Raw genomic sequence first — 23937 nt, 5'->3', positions numbered from 1 at the left:
CAAGCCCCATGTTGAGCTCTGCGCTGACTGCATGGAGCCTGCTTGTGATTCTCGCTCTCCCTCTCTCTCTGCCCCTCCCTTGCTGGTGCTCTCTCCCTCCCTCTCTCTCTCAAAAATAAATAAGCATTTAAAGAAGTACAATAGGAGCTCACATAGCTGCTATTTACATTGGAGGGCCTGGTAATGATTAAGGCTCAGGAGGCGGAAACAGGCAGGCATGTGCTGCCGGCTCTTGAGGGGCCTGTAGGTAAATGCACAGCTTGTGCCTCCCATAAATCAGAAACACGAGTGGATCACACTTCTCTGGCATAAAATAAAAAAGGCATGATTGCCCACACTTGTAAGAAATTTCATACAGATATCTAGGTTTCCTATTCTCTTGAAAACATGAAGATTCAGGAACACTGGACTCAAGTTCTGGTAAGAAAGTCATCTGTTACAGAGGGCTGTGCGGTCCCTAGCTTCCCACGTCCCACCCAGCTGCACACTTCCCGCTAAGTGCAGGCCCTGCCATTGTCAAAAGTCACCTGACCCCCTTTAATCCTAGGGACCAATGTCAGGTGGAGGGTGGGCTACAGTAGTTGTATTGCTACCTAATAAATGACCTTAAATTTAGTGACTTACACCCAAACATCAATTATCCCATGTATTTTGTAGGTGAGGGCACTAGAAGCAATTTAGCTGGGTCATTCCAACTCAGGATTCTCATAAATTTGCAGTCAAGGTGTTGACCAGGATTATGACCATCTGAAGGCTCAGCTGTGGCTGGATGGCCTGATTCCAACACAGCTGATTGGCATGGATATTGGCAGAACACATTGGTGTCCTAATGGCTGCTGTCAGGAGACCTTAAACCCTCACTAGGTGGGTGCTTTGGTCATTTTGAGCGGCTCCAGAAAAATATCATGGGTGGTTTAAACTGCAAGGATTTATTTCTCCGAGTTCTGGAGGCTGGGAAGTCCTAGATCAAAGTATCTGCTGACAGGACTCTGTGGCTTGCAGACGGCCACCTTCTTTCTGTGTCCTCATGTGGTGAAGAGGGAGAGAAAGCTCTCTAGTTTCTCCTTCCATAAGGATATCAATCTCATTGTTGGGCTCTAGTCTCAAGAGCTAATTGCCTGCCAAAGGCCCCCCATCTCCAAATCATAAGGGGGGTTGGTGTTCAAACATGGGAATTTGGGGGGGGGGGCACAAACATTCAGTCTATAGCAGAGAAAATTTCCAGGGGCTGCTTGAGGGTCTTTATGACATGGCCAATAATTTCCTGAGAGGAGAAATCAGACACAGAGAGAAAAAGAGACAGACAGAGGCAGAGACAGAGAGAAAAAGACAGAAAGAGAAAGCAAGCAGGAACATGCAGTGCCTTTTTGGGAACCTCATCCCCAAATTTACACTCAATTACTTCCACTCCTTTCTATTCAGCCCAATGGGTCACAAGGTCAAGGGGAGGGGCATTAGGGACTCCTTTTTGATGGAAGTGTTAAATAACGGTGGATGTATTTTTAAAAACCACTATAGATGGATAGGTGGCTGAAATAGTGTCAGAGTCCATAAGAAATTTCCGGACTGATGGTCTTCGTGTCCTCCCACGTTCTCCTGAGATTTTCACTAAGAACACCGCAGCACAAGCATCTCCCTCTGCCTTCCCTCCGGTTGCCATGATGACCACCTCTGCTTCCTGGAGTCCAGGCTCTCTACTGGTCCCCCAAGTCCAACCCCTTGTCCTGATTCCAGGACTTGTCACCTTCTCTCTCCTGAAGCATCAGTGTCCTCTTCTCTAGATCATTTCCATTGGACACAAGCTTGCTATCTGGTGTCAGGGGAAGACTACAACAGCATCCCCAGGCCCTACAATCTCCGCCAGCTTCCACCCTCACTTCCCAACAAAAATTGTCAGAGGTGAGGCCTATACGGCACCTAGATTCCTCATGTTTCTAGGTCCCTTCGGTGAAGCCTCCTCTGTCCCCATCATGGGAATGAAACCACTCTTGTCAAGGTCACCAATGTCCTGCAAGTTGCCAAATCCAATGGCATTCCCTAGCCCTCAGTGTGCTGGGCCTTCCCAGCAGTGCACAACTCTGCTTATCCCTTGTGCTTCCTCAAAACAATCCCCTCACGCAGGCTCAGGGGTACCACCAGCTCCCTTACTGCTTCTCTTAGCTGCTCACGCCTCAGCATCCCTTGCTGAAAACTCATCTTCTGGGGTTCTCAGCATCGTTCCTGGGCTCCTCCAACCGTTTGAATGAGTTGATGCATGAACATCTTAGAATAAGAAGTAAACGCATAAAAAAATAATTGGAGACAAACAAAACTAGTTGAACTGTCATCAACATATTTAAATTTTTTTTAATGTTTATTTATTTTTGAGAAAGACAGAGACAGAGTGTGAATAGGGAAGGGGCAGAGAAAGAGGCCGACACAGAATCCGAAGCAGGCTCCAGGCTCTGAGCTGTCAGCACAGAGCCCAACGCGGGGCTCGAACTCATGAGCTATGAGATCATGACCTGAGCTGAAGTCGGACACTTAACTGACTGAGTCACCCCAGCGCCCCCAGTCATCAACATAGTTAAAAGAGAATTTGTAAGTAGTGATGAAGGTGCTTCTTTACTAAAGAGGGCCCAGTGGTGAGTCTAATAGCTACGATGCTCTGAATCGGAACATTGGATTTTGCGGTACCTGTGCTAGCTGCCTACTGAGATGGGAAGACGCCTGCGCTTTCTGCGGGCCCCCTGGGACGGCTACTGCTAAGTGCATCACGGCTTGTTGCCTACACTCAGGAATGAAGGGGAGCCTTATTTTCAAGTAGAAGTTACGTTTTTAAATTTGAGTTCATGGAGTCCTGAATTCTAGCCATGGCACCAGTGTGAACGCCCCATTTGCACAGGAAGCCTGGCACAGAGGTCATTCCTCATTCACTGGTCTGTTTACTCTTGGAGCCTGGAGCAGAGGTTCACAAGCCCTTTAGACGGGGGGGTTACTGAGAATCCCAAACACCTCTGTGTGTGTGCATTGTAGCTGGTGAAATTACATTTAGAGAAATTTTTAAATGTTCATTTCACTTAAATTGATAATAATAAATCCATTAAAGTTAACAGAATGTCATGTTTTATGAGACTAATTATTTTTTCCAGAAACAAAGACAAAAAAAGTAGTTTGAAGAATAAACTATTTTACATGTGTGAAACACATTTTAACATTGGGCTCAGAGGGAGAGGCTGGTATTCACATCTACTTCTATATTAAACACACTGTGCCTTGTTATTTTGGTTAAAGTGGAAGAAGAAATTCACAGTGCATATAGGTAGCTATTTGTAAAATAGAGAAATATTTTAAGTCTTTTTAGATAATTATTGTATATTTTTAATACTATACACTTAATAAATGTTTCTTAAATCTAGTGACTATGTAGAATCTTAAACCTTATAAAGCTTTTATGCTCTGTTATGATAAAATCCATTGTTTGATTTTGCATTTTGAATGACTCATACATTTGCATGGTTTCAGTGTATAGTGCATGGATCATTATACAGTTATGGGTTCACTGAGTTTTTCAGATTTTCTATTTGTTCGTATCAATATCTAAATGAGAATATATACTGTACAATATCTTTTAAAATTACATCTGTTATTATCACCATTTTCTCAGACAATTCTAAGTATTGAAAATTATAAAGATCAGAGGTAGATACTGGATTTCTAAAATTCTAATATTTGCTTGAAAACTCAAATTTCATCATCAGCAAAAATATCAGCTGGTTATTTTACAGGGACAATAGCTGACCCTTCATTTTCAAAAGATTATCACCTAACACCCAGTTGTGAAAATCTGAATATCTAAAGAGAAGTGTTATTCAGGATGGCCCCAGGATCACCACACCCACTGAGTAAATATGACTTGTCCCTCCTGTGATTAGGCTATATCCTCTGGCACAGCTGGCTTCAGAATAGAGCCATTCCCCCCTCCCTGAAATGAGCCCCCCGCCCCTGGGTCCTTCCTAGGAAAAGAGACTATGTGAGAAACTGAACATGAGGGAGATTCCCCACTGCACTGAAGGCGGATGGGGCCACACAACAGGACCCGACTAGGCTAGAAGACAGAGACCTCCGGCCACACCCACAGCAGCTTGACCTCATTAGCAACCAGAATGGACCTGGTGGAAGGGCCTGGGAAGGCCCCCTGGGGTAGGAAGTCAGCTGAGCCTCCTCCTTTGAGCGTCTGAGACCTCAGGTGAGCTGCCTGTGGTGTGGTGTTCAGACCAACAGAAGCAGGAGGGGACACACCCTTGCCAGAATGCGGAGTTTGCACTACGAGTAACAACAACCAGGACACTCACCAGAGTCCCTTAGTCTTTCCTTCAAGTACAGATGGTGTCCATGGAAAAGCAGCCCGATCGTCCCTGAAATCAAAGACCACATAAGCTTTCTCCTCAAGACAACACCAACCACATCGTCATGCGGCAGGAGTCCTTAGTAAATGCTCCCTGTTTCTCCAAGCAGAACACCAAGAGGACATGCGCTAAAGAGCTGAGATTTCATGAAATTAACTATTTCCCTTGCTTCATCCTTGGGATTCTTAAGTGAACTTGAGTGTCATGGGGACACGGTGGCTGTGACAGCTCGTGGGCACCACCGTCCCGATTCGTGCAAAGACTCTAGCTTTTGTACACAGTGAAACAAGCACATATCTTAGGATGAAAATGGAAACTTTGGTCTAATAGTCCCCTTGAAGGGTCCTGGTGACCTCCGCCAAGTGCGTGGCTCTTTGAGGACGGCTACCATGGCTCCTGCCATCATCTCCCGTTGTGTCCAGAGGCCGATAAGTCCCTGCAGGGCGGTCTCCCTCACGTGACCCAGTTCTTGGCTCCATGTCTAGTAGTAGCCAAATCGAACTCGCCACACCCAAACCAAGGCATTTTCCTTCGCAACTTCATTCGCCCCGGTCTGCAGCACCTCGTCTTCCCCTTGGTCTCCCCCTTGTTCGGAACATAAACCAAAGCAAAAATTTATATTTTGCATAACGACATAATTAGAAAACGTAACCTAGAAGAACCTTAATTCACAACCAGGAATCCAGAAAAAAGCAATTTACAGAACTCTGTGCTACCACACGCCTCATGCCTCAGTTGAACATTTATACTCATAGGGACTTTGTCCCCTGTGGGTTTTTTTATAGAGTTGTTAATGGCAAAAATTGGAGTATATGGGCAGTTGGTAAAAACCTTCATAGATCACAGAAAAAGTAAAAAACAAGGGAGTGCAATTTTTTCGTGAAAAAATGATTTTAGATCTTAGTTTGGGGCAGATACTGTCTTAGATTTAGTCAAGATTAAAAATTTTAAGCAGTGGGGGGCCTGGGTGGCTCAGTCGGTTGGGCATCCGGCTTCGGCTCAGGTCAGATCTCACGATTTGTGGGTTTGAGCCCCGCGTCCGGTTCTGTGCTGACAGCTAGCTCAGAGCCTGGAACCTGTTTCGGATTCTGTGTCTCCCTCTCTCTCTGACCCTCCCCTGCTCGTGCTGTCTCTCTCTGTCTCTCAAAAATAAATTAAAAAAAAAAATTAAGCAGTATGTTGATTCCTTAGCTATTGTGGCTTCAAACTATTACATCCACTTTCAGGCTCATCTTAACTTTTATGGAAGTCTGATTCCATTATATTTAAATTTATTTTTGCCTTCAAATGTTTGCCTCCCCAAATTGAAGATACCTGCATTTCCATCTCTTCCAACAGGCATTTGCTTAGGCTTCTGACAAATCCCTACACTAAATCCACGCCCTTTAAACAGGCTCTCGTGGGTCTTGGTGATGGTAGGAGAGAAAGGAAAAGGGAAGTGTCTACATGCTTCCGTGGCCCTTCCGTTTATCAGTGTTTTTTCATCACTCACATCCACTGCGAAACAGGTTCCTCACTCTCTTGATTCCCTCATCCAGCACCTCTCAGAAGATGCCCTGTAATTAACTACTCAAAAGTGGCTTAAGATGGCTCATTCGGAGGGAAATTTTATTATTGCCATGTAAAGATTTTACAATTCTGTCCTTCTTTATCACCACATTAAGTTTGATTTAATATACCACTTAATGAAATTAATGAGGCTTCCTCAAAGCATTGGAGGAAAACAGCAAAATAATAGTACTTACAAAATAAGAAAAATTAAGATAAAAGTAAAGAAGGAGGGAACATGCGGAGCAGAAAATACCATTAGAATTCATAAAGAAACACTTCTGAAAGTGATTTGTCTCTGACACATGCGCTGGAAGGCGGGACGTTGTCTTATTCCTGGTGGCTGAAGCCAGACTGAGGGGTCATGTGTGCTGACACACTGTCCTGGGTTCTGTGCTGTAATCCTGGTGAGTCCTTGGCCAGGGCTGACTGTAAGGAGCTGAGTGGAGAGGTTGTCCAGTCAGTTCCCGCCATCCTCAGTGGGGAGGCGCAGGTGGAGGTGCCCCACATCCCTGGTCTGAGGGACGAAGGATTGGACTTTGGAGCTGAGTGAGAAGTGTCTGGATGTGCAGAGACCAGACAAAGAAACAGATGCTTTCAGGGCTTCTCCTCCTCCTGTTGTTCAAGAGGCACAGTGTCAGGTGTTCACGTTTTGTGGGCTGCTGTGAGCAGGCCGGTTTCTGAAGGCTTTACAAGTGCCCCCCACGGGGCCAGGCCCCCCTGCGCTCCATGTACATGATGCCTACCGCTAGGCACCCTCTGAGCCGGCCCATGGGTAAGCAGAGAGGAATGCTTGGTCATCCTTTGTGCAAAAGAACAAAAGCCTGGGGCACAGAGGTCTCCTACTGTGAGAGGCCATCAGGGGTCAGACGGGCAGGCCTGGAGAACCGGGGACAGTGGCTGGCTACGGGCACAGAAAAGCCTGCCGTGGCAGGGGAGAAATGACTGTCACAGCATTTGCTGTGACCTGTCCTCACCCGGTCTGAAAGGACAGGGGGATGCTTTGAAGAGCTTTTGCAAATAGCTCACCTTGTGCCGGGACACCTTCTATCAGTGTGACAAACAGAAGAGGGGGGACTGGAAGTTGCCCCAAAGACATATTCCAGCAGGATACCTCTTTCCTCTACTCTGTTTCTTCTATGATTGCTAGAATTAGGATCTTTTGGCCAACATTCTGCATCCATAGGGATACATGGAGTTTTAGAGAAGATGTACTTTGTCCACCTAACCAGGTGTGTGTAAGAATATCTTGGGGGTGCCTGGGGGGCTCAGGCATTAAATGCCTGACTCCTGATTTCAACTCAGGTCATGGGTTCGAGCCTCCTGTCAGGCTCTGCACTGACAGAGACTGGGATTTTCTCTCTCTCTGCCCCTCTGTCACACACACTGTCTCTCAAAAATAAAATTAATAATGTTAAAAAATACTTTGAAAAAAGGAACATGCTTACTGATTTGCTGGTTGAAAAATGCTATCTCATTTCTATTTGCGTTTAAAATATGGTGTTTATTCCTTTATTTTTTAAGATCATCTGTTACTGTCTCATAATCTATATACCATATATGTATATATGTACATATATTTTTTATGGGGAGTTTGTTACTAAAATATGTTTTTTTTAATCTAGAAACAATTACTTTACTGGACAGTTTTGTTGGTTTATTTATTATTCTTTTGTGTGTTTCTTTTTAATGAGAAACACATACTAATTTCTCTGCTAGAGATCAAGTTAACAGGATCTGGTCCTAATTCCTTGGGGACTGCACTCAGGGTGTTTACAATTTCCTCCCCGGATTCCTGTCTGTGGGGAAGTTAAGGAAAGAAGCCGAAGAAAGGAGTGACAGTAACACTTTGCAATGAATGTAATCGGGAACTGGAAAGTTCTCCCTCCTGTTGCAAAGTATTTTTCAAGTGCTTTGCACGTCCGAGATGAGGCAGGCGTCACACCAGGTGCTGTGATTTGTTCTCTCAATTACACTTCACATCTCTGTGAGGCAGGAGACTTCATCTTTATTAAACAGAAGAGGTACCTGAGGTTTTGGGACATCTTAACCTGACAAGATGACGGCAATAATGAGTTTCAGGAGGACAATGAGATCTCACATCGGACTCCAAAATCAATGTTGTCTCAGTGTGAAGCTTTTCTTATGAAAAGAGTCAAGGGTTTGATAAATGCAGACCCGGGCGTGCCCTCAGTGTGCGTCTTTGTCTCTTCAGGATGCTATAACACATTTCCATTGCGCTGGCTCAGAATCAACAGATATTTATTCCTCAGGGTTCTGGAAGGCGGGAAGATCCGGTTTCTGGTGAGGGCCCATTCTCTGGTTCCCAGATAGCAGAAGGTGACAAGGCATCTCTCCGGGACCTCTTCCGGAAAGGCATGAATTTCATTCCCTAATCACCTACAGAACGCCTCGCCTCCCAACACTGTCACACTGGGGGTTAGGACTTCAATGTGCGAATTAGACGGTGGACGCAAACATCTGACCACAGCATATACAGACCAGTGCGTGCCAGATGCCCAGCACAAGGACAGAGCACATTCTATGTGAGCGATGCTCACAGCTCACACTTGTCCACTTTCCCCCAGTGGCTCTGCCTAACAGTGTGCTTCCCACTGTGAACTTGCTCTCCATGCACAGCACTGCTCTTGCAAGAGATGCACTAGTGCCCTTACTGTCCAGAAGAAGACACAGAAGTCCACCCTGTCATAAACTGTAGACGGAAAGCTGGAGCCCTGCTCTGGGGTAAATACCATCCACATTGTCTGCCTAGAACAAACATGAGGACACGGAATATCAGCTTCCTTGAAATTCAAGCCCTTCATTTAATTGAGGAGAAAGAGAGGATTTCAGACAGTTTCAGAAGTGACACCGAGGCTCCGCTCTGGACTAGGAGCACAGCCCCCCCCCCCCCCCGGCTGCTGGACCAGACACTGCACAAAGTGGGCGCATGTCCTACCAGGTCTGGCGGTTTCTCCTCGTGGTCCAGCCGGGAAAGCCATGCAAATGGCAGTGGAAAAATCTCTCCATGGGGTAAAATAGGAAGAGTGTATTGAGGGAAAAAGACTCAACATCTTTATTGGAAAGCGTGGCTATTCTGAGATAATTATGTGTACAACCCTGTGAATACTTCCTACGTTGTAACACATGGAAGATGGGGAAGGAGAACAGTTGTTTCCGGGGCATGTGATGTCACTCTCTCTCTCTGTTTTTAATCTTCTCCCTTTCTCCAGAGTCTCTCCAACTGATGTCTCCTCTTTATCCTCTCTTGTATCTCTTGGCCCCCTCCATCCCCTATTTTTTGAAGGAAATGACCTGAAATAACTTCTTTGGGGAAAAAACAACAACAACAATAAATCACTACAGAGCTAATGGAAAAGTATTTCAAACCCAAAGTGGTCCAAGTTAAATCTAGAATGTTCTGGGGTGCCTGGGTGGCTCAGTCAGTTGAACATCCAACTTTGGCTCAGGTCATGATCTTATGGTTCATGGGTTTGAGCTCCGCATCAGGCTCTGTGCTGACAGCTAGCTCAGAGCCTGGAGCCTGCTTTGGATTCTGTACCTCCCTCCCTCTCTGACCCTCTCCTGCTTGCGTGCTCTCTCTCTCAAAAATAAATAAAAATCATAAAAAAATTTTTTTTAAATCTAGAATGTTCTTACCTCTGACAACTTAAATCACAGGGAATTATATTACTTAATTGAGGTCCATGATTTGTTAAGCACACAGAGACAAATAAAGTTAATTGCCTTCCTTCCAATAAACACTTTTATTGTAATTACCCTTTAAGTTGGTAATGAATCCAATAACCTAGTGTTTGTGGGTATCCGACACGAATCTTCGACCACCTGGACACGATCATTGATTCGATAATATAACTTCACGTATGAAAGCTTCCTCTTTCAATTTAGTGACGTTAAACTAAGACATTCTGATAGTCAACCAACAAAAATGTCAACAGTAAATTCTTTTAACATTGCACAGTATTGGCAATAAATAGCTGAGACTTTTCAGATCTGAAAGATCACTTATAACACCAGCTTTAGACAGGATGATTTCTCCAACAAAGAAAAGATTCTGGTTGCTAAAAAATAAATCATAACAATGAAATCTGATAATGTAGTTTCTAAAACTCAGTGGTCAGTTTTGCTCAGGGTCCATGTTCAAGGTCATCATAAAACCTAACAGACAATGTAGGAATAGCTGAGCATGGACAGACTTACCAGGGGAGCTGCTGGCAAAAGAGCCTAATAAAGAAAAGACAATAGTTATTTCTTTCTACAGATATATAATAATTATTTTAGAATACATATATGAATATTACATATTCATATATATTTTATAGAATATATAAAATCATGAGAAGCTCCCATAAAATAAATAAAATAATGTATGTATCAGGAGATAATGATAGTATGACATCTCAAAGAATAGATGAAGAACCACATTTATTACTTTAAATGCGTATAAACATGTATACCATTTTTCAACTACCAGCTTAGTAAACATTTTTTTAAGGTTAAATTCAGTGTTGGCAAAGGTGTTATAGTCAAGATATTCTTAAATAAGCTACTGAGGTAAACATGTACAGTTTTTCCAAAAATCAGTTTATTAGTGGAGATGAAAGAATATCAATTCTAGCAATGTATTCCACGAAAGTGGTCAGAATTTGCTGATGTGGTCACAAGGTGTTTGGTGTTATAGACAATTGTAAGAAGCGAGAAAAAGCTAGTGTCTGACTGAATGAACTAAACATGTGGAAAGCATTTTTTTCCAAAAGTATACAGATAGGTCAATAAATCTAATTAAAAAAAGAAACTATGTAATGACAAGGAAAAATGCTCAAAGAAGTCATAAAAGCAGAATAAGAATGTATTTACACTTTTGATTGTGTTCTGTGAATATCATGTGTGTCTTTATGATCCTATTAACTCATATACACAATGCACATAGGGTTGGAAATAAATACACAAATAATAAAAATGGTGGTCCTCTTTCGATGAGTTTTTCAGTCACTTCTGTTTTCTTTCTGGTAATTTTTAGGTTTTCCCAATATCTGGGCCATGTCCATACTACTTTGTCATAAATAAACACGTTCTATAGGGAAGGAAAACAAAGTCAATGCTGTGTGACTCAGTGCACATATTTTCTTAGAATAAAATCAATGTTAACGGATATTTGAGTTGAAGTAACTAACCTATGAATTCATTAAAGCACTTCTTTAATAATTATTCAGGATCAAGTGACAATATGACTTTGAAAATTTAATGTTGTAAGAGGACATGTCTACTCGTATACAAAGACAGTAAAACCTTGGTTTGCAAGCATAGTTCGTTCCAGAAACATGCTTGTAATCCAAAGCACTTGTGAATATCAAAGTGAATTCCCCCAGAAGAAATAATGGAACCCAGATGACTCATTCCACAACCCAAAATATTCATATAACAATTATAATACTGTACTATAATACAAAATGATTTAAAAATAAAAAAAATATAAAGAAAAAGAAATTATTCTGCACTTTGAAAACCTTCACGTCTGATGTGAGGGAGAGAGAGGAGGGTTAGTGTGCAGGACGACGTTCACGATCACTAAGGAAATCACTGCTGTCTCCTGGCTCAATGGAACGTTTTTCTTCATGGGGACCATTGTTTACGCTCGCACGGATGTTGATTATAGCACAGTATTAATAAACTCTGGTCATAGACTGTATTTTGTGTAACTGGCAATAAGGCAGCTGAAGACAGGGTCTACGTCTGCAGGCAGCCTGACCTGGAATGAAGCAAGAATTCCTAAGCTCACTCTTGTCTGGAAAAGCAAGGGACTGCCCATAGGCATTTTGAAGTGACAAAATACACAAGTGCCAGTTGTGGGCGCCTTCCAATGTTCTGCAAAATCACTGTGGATTTCTGCCAAACCCTGCGGCCTGAAACGGAGCATTGGAGCATGGGAGAAAATCACTCACAATCCCGCAGAGAGAGAGAGAGAGAGAGAGAGAGAGAGAGAACTGTTGGCTCGCTTGTGATCATGTGACATTTGGCATCACGTATTGCACATCACTTATTTGTCAAGTTAAGATTTATCAGAAATGTTTTCCCTTCATGTGGAACACCTGCCAAACAAGCTACTCACGACCCGAGGTTTTACGGTATTTAAGGGTCACATCTTAGTTGTAGTAACAAACTATTCATAATGAGAAGTTTCCAATGCAAAGCGGTTAACTGAGGGATGCATGGTATGAAGGAGGCAGCGACTCTCCTGGAGAAGAATCGGGGGTCAGCTCCCTAAGCGGCTCTGCCAGTGGCATGTAACCCAGGACAACGCAACTAACCTCACTGTAACTCGTGATTTTGCTGGAAGTGATCGTCATAATAGCAGAACTCCTGCAACACTGCGACGGGATAACAGGATGCATACACAGCCCTCTGCTCCCGTCAAATGCACAGCAATTTTAAACATTAGCAGTAATAACCACTGAACGGTCATAATAGTCTATTGAAGTATTGATGTCAGCAGTTGTGTGGGATCAGAGGTCTGGGAGGGTTTGTTACGGTGAGAGTTTAGATACAAGACAGGACACCAGGAAGCCTGTGAACAAGGGCTGGAGGGGACACACGGGGGCGGGGCCCCGTTCTGCAGGAGGAGCCGAGCCCCGCACCGTTCGGGGGTGCAGGTGGAGAACTGACCAGAGACCTGGTGGCGGGGAAGCCACAGCTCACCGTGCTCATGGCTGTTCTCAGATTCAGGACAGGAGGAGCAGGCTGGGCTTTGCCCTTCTGTGGAGCGTCGCTTTCCCCTGGGCTCCCCCCAGAGCAGAGCGGGAAGCAGAGGCTCCGCCCCCTGACGCAGCGTCAGCCGGTCAGTCCGCAGGCCCCGCCCTGCCCCCTCATGCTCCTGCGCCTGCGTCTTTCATCCGTTCTAGGCTTCACCTCCTGACCTGGGCGTTTTATTGGGGCGCTGCTGCTGGGGAGGGGTGAGTGCCACCCCTGGGGAGGGGTGAGGACGGGAAGGAGCTGCGAATGGAGAGCCCGAAGGCCCGTCCCGCAGCTGTCGGTGGTGCAGTTACCTCAGCGCTGGTTACCGGTGCGAGTGTGTTGCTGGGCCCGGCTCGTAAGCCGCCCTTTCTCCCAGGTGTGCACCGTGTGGCGGGCACGTGGCGGGTCCCAGGGCCGCCGTCCGGGTGGGGGAGGGGCCACGGGGCAGTACCACGGTTAGACGGAGGGGTTTGTGTCGCCACGCCCTGAGAGGACGGCGGGGCGCCCGGGGACCCTTCAGTACCCCCACTCCCGGGCCTGCTCTCTGGCTCAGCGTTCAGTTTGTTCGGTGGCGGCTCGCTTCGTCTCCGTTTATGAAGGTGGGAAGCGAAGCAGTCCGCTGTGTGATACTGGAATTGATCAAGCAGCAGAAATCTAGGGAAAAAAAGTTACTCATGAAGAGGAGAAATTATGGCTCCGTGTTTTTGGGGTGCTGAGCTCCCGTGGGGAGGTCCGCAGTCCGGATTCGGATAGGAAAATGGGCCCATCGTCCGTGACACCAGCCGTAATCGGAGCATGTTGCGTCTGCACCAAACATACGTTAACACTAATTAAGCTGATAGGAAATTGAGTCCATCCTTAACACATGTACCGACCCTTAGCTTGCCTAACTATGGGGCCATTTCGCTTTGGAGTTTCAGCGTTGTTTTTTCATGCTTATGTTTGAGAGGCAGAGAGTGAGATAGAGCAGGGGAGGGGCAGAGAGACGGAGAATTCGAAGCAGCTCCGGGCTCTGAGCTGTCAGCAGGGAGCCCGACGCGGGGCTCGAACCCGTAAACCTTCAGATCATGACCTGAGCTGAAGTCAGACACTTCACTGACTGAGCCACCCGGACGCCTCCAAACATTTTTCTAATGTGTATTTAATCTGAATTTTGAACATTCTTATTATAAACAGTAATGAAATCTAATGAATAAATGTTAATTTGATTGGGGTGCTACTACTTAGATCTATTAATGAAGCAATTGAATATTTTTAAAGCATATCTAAAAAATGATGGAGTAAATGTTTTTTGGAGAAAAAGTGAGCTTTACAGTAAAAAATGCAAGCCACTGGCATTGCTCAAAATAATATCATTTTCAAAGCATTTTTCTCTTCAAAAAAGAATGACAGAACTCTAGGAGAGACAACAAAAATTTAATTTTTCCCCCTAATGATAAAGTCAAACAGAAAATGTGCCAAATAACCCATGAACCAAAACAAATTTTTTCTGAAGAATGACATTTCTACCAATTCAAGAATAAATTGACATAAAAATGGAAATTTAAAATCATATTTACCAAGGGGACAGTATAAAAAAGACAACCTAAGTACAAAAGATTAATTGCTTATAGGATATACCTGGTTACTTGCCAGATTAAATAAAAAACAATTGAATAATTGCAAGTCGAAGAGAACAGGAATATTTCTGAGAAAGAGACAAGTTCAGATACTTCGATTTGTAGATCTGTTATCTACCTAAGTACTTTATATGTTGATATCGTATACTATATATACATTCATATTAAATTAATAACTTTAATGAGAGTATGAGAATCCGAGTCAATCGTAAGTGCAACAAAGAGGGTTTATATCTTTATTTGCAATCCTTGGATCCTTGAGATGCATCAGTGGTTGCCGTGTATGCATGAAGCAGTTTCCGCTGAGTGGTTTCTATCCCTGTACTTAGAAAGTTAATTTTGTCTGGAACTGTTGTGCATTTATTTTATTGATTTGAGATGAACTGAGCTCTCTGCCATAGGGAAGGCATTGTGTCAGACATTGGTTCTGGAAGCTCCCAGAACGCCCGCTGTAGGAGCAGTGCCGTGGCTTCCTAACAGTTCTAATGGGCACGAGGACATGTGATGGCCTGATGTCCCCTCACGGGGGCGAGGCGGGGACAGGGAAGCACCAGGGCAGAGCTCGATCAGGACCCAGTCGTGGACATAGGAGGGAAGGACGTTCCCTTTGGAAAGGATTAAGAAAGCAGTCGAATTATGTAGAAACAGATTTATCTCTTACCGTGTTGCCATTTTAAACATAGTTATGAAAAAGTGTTGTCATTTTGATATAGTGTTTGTTCCCTCAAATTTCCAGACTACCGGAAGTGGGGTTTAACCTAACTCTGAGAGTTATAGCAAAAGAAGCTGATAAGAAAGAAAGAAAGAATAACATGGCCTCTCTGTTGCTATTTCCCAATCATTTCTGCCCTTAATCTGAAAATATGATCCCTAGGAACTTTTCACCTTATTAAATGTCCTCATAGAAAATGATGGACTAATGATATCTGTTTGAAGATGCTGAATCTGAATCACTGAGAAACGATTTTAGACAGGATGGATCAGTGAGTCTCAGACTCTAGTGATAGCATTTGTCCAACTGTCTCTTCCTCCACAAAACAAACTAATGAAGAGAAAGGGCAACAATAAATAAATAAATAAATAAATAAATAAATTAATTAATTAATTAATTAATTTAGAAAAGCAAAGCCAGGTAGCCATGCTAAAAATTTGTAGCTTGAAGGCCAGGCCCAGCTCCAGAGTTCCCAACTCCGTACTTCTGAGGTTGACCAAGAATTAGCATCGTGGTCAGTCAGGAGATGTGATTTTATCATCCATTCTGAGACTTGGGAGTGAATGGGCTGAACACTTGTATCCACGGAAAACCTCAGCTCTTGGCAGGGATTGCCCTGGGTTGGAGATCTTCCTGGAGGTGTTCCCATCTGTCTGCGCTACTCGCCCCGTCACGTCCTGCATCTTTCTGGCGAGAGGAACTCTCCGTCCAGGTCTGCGGAGGGTGGGGGGAGGGGCAAGGGGATGCTGGATGGAGGAAAAGAGGGGACATGGGAGGAGGAGACCTTGGAGGAGTGCCCAAGCCATCTGCCTTTCTTTGAATGTCGCCGAAGACCAGCGCTGTGCAATTAGAAGACAATAACGTGGGACACGTTAGGACTCAGTGGAGCCGATTCTCTGCAGCAGCACAGCACGGTCTTGTTGGAAAAAAATCCTTGGTAGAGTTACCTTCTCACAACTGCACACACTTCTTTGCAGAATTCCAGAATTTATGAGGTGCCCCGATAGGACCTGTGTATTTAGAGACCGTTATCGTGCTCTGAATGCTACTCTTTTTCTTCCTCTTTATTTTCTGAGTGCATTGAGTTCTGTTTGTTTTATCTGTTTATTTTGGGTGACATTTGCTTTAGTTTTATGGTCTTTATTATCTCCACCGATCCTTCTGTTCATTATTTATTGTGCGTTCATCTCTTCTCTCCTGAGTAATTTCAATACAAAGTTATTTCAGCCCAAGACGGCGGTGATGATGGGTGACGCTCATGGAGGCGTTCCCCAGTTCAAACTGGAACATTGTTCCGGGGAGTCTGACAGACAGGGTCACTGCAGCCAGTAGCACTGCGGTGAGGACACGAGCCAGATCTCGTTTTCCCACCAAAGGGAGGTAAGGATGAGGAAGGTGTCAGAGGAGGAGGGAGCAGAGAGGAGAAGAGCGCCCCCTGGTGCCTGTTGAGGGTTCTCTGCGAGGCAGGTGGACATTAAGGAAGCAGGATGCCCACTGGGGACACCCTTTGGGGCTAACACCCTTGGAAGGAGGAGAAGGCAGCTGTCCTGGGTTTCCTGGAGGTCCTAAACAGCCCCAGCGACCCACAGGGGACTCGGGGTTGGACTCACTCCACTCGGGCTTGTATACCCTCATGTGCCCTGGTCCTTGGCATGGAAGGCCCCTGGAGGGTATGCCCACGGGCAGGGTGGCTGTCTGGAGCTCAGCATGAAAGGGGCTGGCACTGGGCACGATGCACCAGCCAGTCCTTCCAGGAAGGGGCGTCCCTGTGGCACATCCCATGTCCACTAGGACACCACGTCCATCTACCCTGTTGGGAAGAGATCTTCAAAGTCTGTAAACCACTTCCACACACTCATTTCCCCTGGCGAAGTTCACAGGAGAGGGGCTCCCAGTCACTGGACAGATTCAACAACTGCGTTTGTGGCCTTAAGTGATTTGTCAGATGACATGATCATACTAATGGGGGTAAGGTTCAAAGTCCAAGGCCAGACCCCTTTAGATTATGCCAAGAAGGGACTTCTTGAAACACCATATCCCACTAAACAGGTAGGATGATCAAAGAGATCCTGTGAAGAAGAACATTTTGAAAAACGGATTCAGCAGTCCCTTAGGTGCTAACATTCCCAACCTACCATGGTACGGGTGTAGCCGTGAGGAGCTGACTCCGAAGCAAAGGTCGATAGCGATGGCACCTGAGTTCAGTCACATCTGACACCCCATCTCCTTTCCACTCGGCCAGTGGCCGACCACTGCCCTGGGCCCCCGCTTCCCTGCCACACCCCAGCAAACTCACTGCACAGAGCAATTAACAGGTTCTGAGTTAAGTCACTTACCCAGACTACACACCTACCCACTTGTTAGCAGAGATTTGGACCCAGATCTGCATACTTTCAGCTACTGTCGGTCCAGTTTCCTTTATGCAAATGATAACTGTTCAAATTAAATATTATACTTTAATATGAACATTGTTAAATTATTTTAATGTACATAACAATAATGTATTTAAAATATTAAAAACATAAACAATTTAAGTTAAGATACTATTTTCTACTTCCTTCCCCAGAAATGCCTCCTCACTTTTTTTTCTTCTAGGAATGACCAGAAAAGTACAACTTCTTAAAATGTTTGATGTTAGGACCTAAAATAAGTACATAAATTTAAGCCTCAGAACTATGACCTTAGAAACCAGTCTGTGTGTGTGTGTGTGTGTGTGTGTGTGTGTGTGTGTGTGCACGTCTGTAAATAACAAGCACGTCTGGAAGGACCTTCAGTTTTTATGTAACATTTTACTCTCAGCACTCAGAACATGATTTCTCATATGAGCTCCCCCTGAGTGTGTATACACACACACACACACACACACACACAGCTTTGTTCTGTTAAATAACTACATGAATAAACAGATGAGCAACTTTCATTTTAAAGTTTATTTAGAAGGCTCTGGAGTCACTGCCCCCAGGTCACATGGAGAAAGTGGTCGTGGAGCCCGTGGTGGTGAAGTGATGGTGATTTCAGGGGTGCCTTCGCTGGTGTCAAAGCCAAACCAAACCCCACGTCATTGTTCGCTTCTGACGCAGGTGCTCTAAGATTCGATCTTGCTGTCTCATAGCCTTGCACTCATTGTTCACAGGCCCTTGTACTTGGGTTGCTTTGCATCGTTGACCTCCTAGAACATGGCCCACTGTGCAGAGCTTCGTGAGCAGGCAGTCGGGACTCGACATGCTGTGAGGGTAAAGCACGGTTTTGTGATGGCCCTTTGAGTCTTACGTACTAACTGCTTTCTCTGGTTTCTTTTAGTGAAAAAGGCAATTGAATTGAAGTCAAGAGGAGTCAAGATGATGCCCGGCAAGGACAGTAGCCATAAAAACTCCGTCCGTAAGTCCTCGTTTCTTTCTGTATGAGAGGATCCATGCGTCCGTTGGAGGGGAACGTGGGAGAAGGCGGCATGCTGGGGAATGGACGCGTCCGTTAGAGGGACATGCGGGAGAAGGCGGCGTGCTGGGGAAGGCGGCCTGTGAACTGCGGTTCTCGCCTCCCCGCTCTCTGCTCTCCTGCCTCCAAACGTGTTTGCTAGAAGAGTGAGTGTGCGCCCGTTCCCTTGTTGGGAAGAAGGTCCTGTCAATGTCAGCCTAAATGAACCTGCTAAGTGTAGCTCACACCTGTCACTGCGAGGCGAACCTCCGGTTTCTGTCGTGAATACGTGCTCCTCTGCCAGGGTTGGGTCCCAGCCCCCTTCTCCATTCTCATGCGCATCTTTGGGGTACAGAAGTCTGGTCTTACTGTTTTCATATTAAAATGTTCATGATCATCTGTGACCTGAAGAATAAAATAGCTTTAGGGCAAATCCTGAGTCCTTCCAAAGGGAAAACGTGTGTATCATAATGACCACATGCACACAGGGCCCAGGTGGGCATGCCTGCCTCACGTAGCACTCGGTCAGAGTGCTGGATCACTGAAGGTGCCTCCCGCCACCTGCTGTTCTGCAGTCTTCTCCTGGAAGCCCCTCGCCATTGCTCAGCCGAGGGGCCACCGTGCCATGCCTGGGGTGACTTCATGGTACCTCTCTGCCAGAAGTGCCCTGCCTCCCTACGCTGAATGCAGAGCCCATGCCATGCTTAGGGACTCTGCTGCCCCTCTGAAGGCTCTCCTGGCCCCCAGGCACTGTTAGCTGTTCCTGTGTTCTGTTCTTCCCTCTGTTATGGCATTTATTTTGTCACAGGCTCACTGTGTGTTTACGTGTCACACGAAATGCAGGTCCGCAGGCCCCATGGTGAGGCCCAGGTGGGTTCATCTCCAGTGCAGTCCTTGCCCAGGCACTGGGCTCTCTTCGTAAGACTTCCAAGGGGTTGAGTTTCCTTTTCTGTTCATGTCTGGTGACTTCTTCTGGTGTCCCTACTTCCCCGGTCTTTCTGGGCTCCTCGTCCCATGTTTGGGATCCATGCACTCATCCGTGTTCCCGCTGCCTGGCACTTAGTGGAGAGGGAGGGCTCGGCATTGACTTTCCTGGGGCTCCCTCCGCTCAGCCAACTCTGATTTTATCTGCGTGATGCATTGCGCTTCTGTATGAAGGTTCATCCATGACAGATATTCCACGACGGCTAGTAAATAAGCAAAAATAAGCAACAATATAAATCTTTTAAAAATCACTTTGTAGAATGACCTACTTCTGCTTCTCAGTTTCCCATTTGTCTGGTGTCCTTTGCATTGTCCTGGGACAGTGGTCCATTACTGATGATGGCCCTGCTCCACGGCCACTGAAGAGGGCAGACAGGTGGGCGCAGCCCCTAGGACGTGGTGTCAGGTGAGGGCAGAGAGGTGGGCGTGGCCCCTAGGATGTGGTGTCAGGTGAGGGCAGAGAGGTGGGCGTGGCCCCTAGGATTTGGTGTCAGGTGAGGGCAGACAGGTGGACGTGGACCCTAGGACGCAGTGTCAGGTGAGGACAGCCAGGTGGGCGCAGCCCCTAGGACATGGTGTCAGGTGAGGGCAGACAGGTGGACGTGGACCCTAGGATGCGGGTGTCACGTGAGGACAGAGAAGTAGACCCAGACCCCTAGGAGGCGGTGTCAGGTGAGGGCAAACAGGTGGGCGCGGCCCCTAGGATGTGGGCGTCAGGTGAGAACAGAGAGGTGGGCGCGGCCCCTAGGACGTGGTGTCAGGTAAGGACAGAGAAGTGGATGCAGGCCCCTAGGATGTGGTTTCAGGTGAGGACAGAGAGGTGGACGTGGACCCTAGGACGCGGGTGTCACGTGAGGACAGAGAAGTAGACCCAGACCCCTAGGACGTGGGCGTCAGGTAGGGCGTGTCTCAGATCTCCCAGACCACCATAACAAAGGCCCTAGATTGGGTGGATTACATTTATTTCCCATGGTTCTGGAGGCCGCAACGTCTGAGATCAAGGCAGATTCAAGTTCTGGTGAGGACTTGCTCCCCGGGTTCTAGAATGGTGTCTTCTTTGCTCCCCCAGGCAGCGGAGGGAGAACACACCTCTCCTGTCTGTCCTTAGAAAGGTCTGTACTCATGACCTCTTAACTCCCAAAGGGGCCAGACACCATCCCACTGGGAGTTAGGGTTTCCAGAAAGCAATTCTGAGAGGATGCAAAGATTCCTTCTATGAAAAGATGTATTCCCCGTACTCTGACTCACTCCGGTCTTTAGGTACCACACACACACACACACACACACACACACACACACACACACAATCGATCTGTAAATATTTTCATGACACTTGCTGTTTGATAATCATGGAAAGTGTCATTCAAATCAAATTGGACTCCAAAATGTGGAATCCAAATGAAGGCAGAAAAGAACTAAATGATAGAGAAAGGAAGGATGAGTTTTATCAGTAAAGTTTTAATAGTTTTTATTGCTGGCTTTAATTCTGGATGTTCAGGATGATGGGGTATGTGGTATTTATCACAGTTTTGCAACGTCTATTTCATAGTTGGACACCCGGCAGGGGTGAGCCGTGGTGATGTAGGAGCACACAGCGGTGGCCCCTCCGTCAAGTCACTATCAGGTCCGACACCAAACTTGTCTGCTGGGGCAAAACGCAGGCAGAGGCTCTCATGGTTAAGGGAATGTCTCTCTGTCCTTGTCTGAACCGAAGTGACAAAGGCCTAATTACTCATTTGGTGTGAAAACATAGGCTGTCCTTTTAAACTTTTGGTTTTGGTCCTGAGACCTGAGAGTTAATTATTAGAAAAAAATGAGGACTGAAGAAACTGAGCGCACTCTGAGGTCCATGATGTACTAAGTAATAAAATGTTATTTACACGGAAGGCTTGGCTGGAAAACTCAGTGATGTGTTTTCTAGAAAAATGGACGTGGGCTTTGAAGACCCGGACTCCACGGCTGTAAAGGTCTGGGGGAGCCAAGCTCAGGTTTCGTCCTTTAGGAAAGTAAAACAGTAACATTTTAATCAATGCCTAATTTAACGTTTTAATTTGGTGAGGTCGATGAAGCAAGGTGTTTATGATGGCCTGCTCCAGTACATGTCCGTGATGGGCATTCAGGACACCGACGCCATGAGGCCGCGGGTGGGTCTGGTGTAGACAGCCCCTGAGCGAGAGTCACCTGCCTTCCGTTACTCTCCAGAGCGGGCATCTCTTCCCGAGGGGACCCTGTTTAGGATGCTAGAAACCGCTCGAGGTTCTGATCATCCACACAGGGCCAACTCCACGATTCAGGTGCTTGAAGAGAAACAGACAAAAGCGCTAGATGAGGCAAGGCAGCGTGCCTCCCGGCAGTGTCCATCCAAGCCCTCCCAGGTGCCAGGAAGGGAGATGCGCCGGCTGGCGGATGGAGAGAGCTGACAGGCTCCCTCGAGGAGTTCGTGCGTCAGTGACGGAAAGGCTCCTATGATGATAGCAGGCAGGTGGCTGCAGTGCTGGACCGCGGCGCTCTGTGCCCTGATTGATGGCAAGACGGAGCTGGGGCGTGCCACGCACGTTAGGGAGGGTCGTACCATCTGTGGTGGCCAGGGCACAGGTTCTAAGCAGACTCCCCCTTCCATTTGACAGACGCGCGGTGCCTGTATTGGGGTACATCACGCCGTCCGTTTTTCAGCCGCGCCGCACACCTCCCTCTGGGCCAGCGCGTGTTTCTTCCCTAGACCTGCCTGGATTCTCCATTTGGCCCAAGACAGGCTCCGTGAGAGCCGGGTTCTCCTGTGTGGGATCACACCCTGCGTCCCTGTCCCGACGGCCGGGGCTGACAGGCACTCGGCACGCAGTCACTGACTGTGTAGGCGAGGGAAGGGAACACACGGGAAAGGCTTGCTTCCCCCCTCCCCTGCGTCGTGGAACAGAAGCCTCCGCATCCTCTCTTCATTTCTTCTCAAAGGGATTGATGAATCTTTTGTGAATTTTGCTCTGGAATCTCTGTTGGTCAGTTTCTTTATTCAGCATGATTTCACGTTACCAGTTAACCCCCTGTGATCATTCACATCCACCCTTCACTTACACAAACATAATCACATAGTGCTGGGCGGGGGTGGGGGGGACAAGTGGGGATATTTCAGCCCTTCTACACAAGGAGGGCAACTGATTTCCTCCATTACCTTGTAGAATGGAATGATGTACAAGTTTGTTTTTCCATCAGCTTCATTCATTAAGTGATTAATAAGTGTTTTCAAAATCTCAAAGGTAATTGCGGTGTTCATTCTGCGTATTGCTCTACGTTGCTAATCACTTTGAGCTTTGGAAAGATTGCAGCATAAATGGGGAGCATCACTCAAAGGCAGGGCACCCGGGAAACGCTCGGTGGGGCTCCCCGCACCCCAGCCTCCTTGCTGCTCTGAGCACTGCTGGGCTACGGACCCTCAACACCACGCAGTTACTAGGTCGCCACCGCCTATTTTTAAATGGCGGTAACAGCAGACATAGCGTAATGTGTTCTTCCTCTTCTGAATCTTGACGCTCTCCTGGGTGGGATGCAATGTTAGCAAGCCCCCCGGGAGAGCCAGCCACGTCATCAGTTAGTGCCCTTCTAACTCCAAATATAAAAATCTGTAGGGAGGAGGGCAAATGAAAACCTCGGTTGTTATTTTTCAGTGGGAGACTGTTGCGTCCTATAAAGTTAAGGACAAATGGCTTTGCAAACTCCACATTGATGTTGGTAACTCACTCAGACGAGCCGATAGCACGTGCTGCGTTCTGAGCACAGTGGTCACGACCGTGGACCCCCAGGCAGGGTAGGATATTGATGCAGCATCATTATCTAATGGAAAATAGAAGGAAACATTGCGGAAAACATTGAACAGTATAATGCATTATCGCATCAACCCTTGGGTAAAAATAACAACAGAATGTTACAAAATAAATGACCTTAGAATTCTTCTGTGTTTGACTATAAACCATTTATTTCATTGCCTTTGTGTCTATGGATAATCAATATCTGTCTTCTCCCTTGGAAAAAAAATACCTGAAGCAAAATAGTCCAAGTTGTGAAATAGACAGTCCTGTTAATGAAAAGCAGTTGATCAGATGGTGTCTTCTATAATGACACTAACTAGTAAGTAGTTCCAGTTTTTACCTCTGGCTTTTCTTTTGACTCCAAAGTAATTATTTGAAAAGGCAGATTTAAAAATTTTTGTAGCTCTGTTTTTAGAATGACATGGCACAATGATGTCTTAACTACTATATGCAGCTCAAGATATAATCACAACTATATAATGACTGATTTACCTTTTTAACACACCGTGACTGGTTAGTCCATTTTCTAAAATATATCATTATAAATAATTTTCCATCTGCCTGGAGTCGTACTGCATTTGTCCACTTATCACTATAATTGCTACATTCATAGTCTTCCTTTTCTTACATTTGGAAAAATATAAGAGCATGTGGGATACGCTGGTGTGGAGTATTCACTCTTATGTTCTGACGTGCAGAGAAAAGAAACAAAATGAAGG

At 46.0% G+C, this 23937-nt stretch overlaps 1 protein-coding gene and 1 long non-coding RNA gene across 2 annotated transcripts in view; one reads left to right on the top strand and one right to left on the bottom strand.

The window, feature by feature from the left end:
• Window positions 1–23937, top strand: part of CSMD1 (CUB and Sushi multiple domains 1) — a 1512254-nt gene that overhangs the window by 900755 nt on the left and 587562 nt on the right. The window contains exon 7 of the mRNA XM_029933196.1: window positions 18321–18398. Coding sequence (XP_029789056.1) covers window positions 18321–18398 — 78 coding nt within the window. The remainder of the gene's footprint in view (window positions 1–18320; window positions 18399–23937) is intronic.
• LOC115287373 lies at window positions 936–12355 on the bottom strand. Its single transcript, XR_003906458.1, has 4 exons — window positions 12266–12355; window positions 4335–4397; window positions 2149–2262; window positions 936–1024 (listed from the first exon to the last, which is right to left on the bottom strand). It is a non-coding gene; the product is annotated as an uncharacterized LOC115287373 (long non-coding RNA).

The sequence above is a fragment of the Suricata suricatta genome, chromosome 1 (genome assembly GCF_006229205.1).
Source record: "Suricata suricatta isolate VVHF042 chromosome 1, meerkat_22Aug2017_6uvM2_HiC, whole genome shotgun sequence".
Classification (NCBI taxonomy): Eukaryota; Metazoa; Chordata; class Mammalia; order Carnivora; family Herpestidae; genus Suricata; species Suricata suricatta.
The sequence above is the reverse complement of the archived record's forward strand: the minus strand, read 5'-3'. Positions and strand labels throughout refer to the sequence as shown.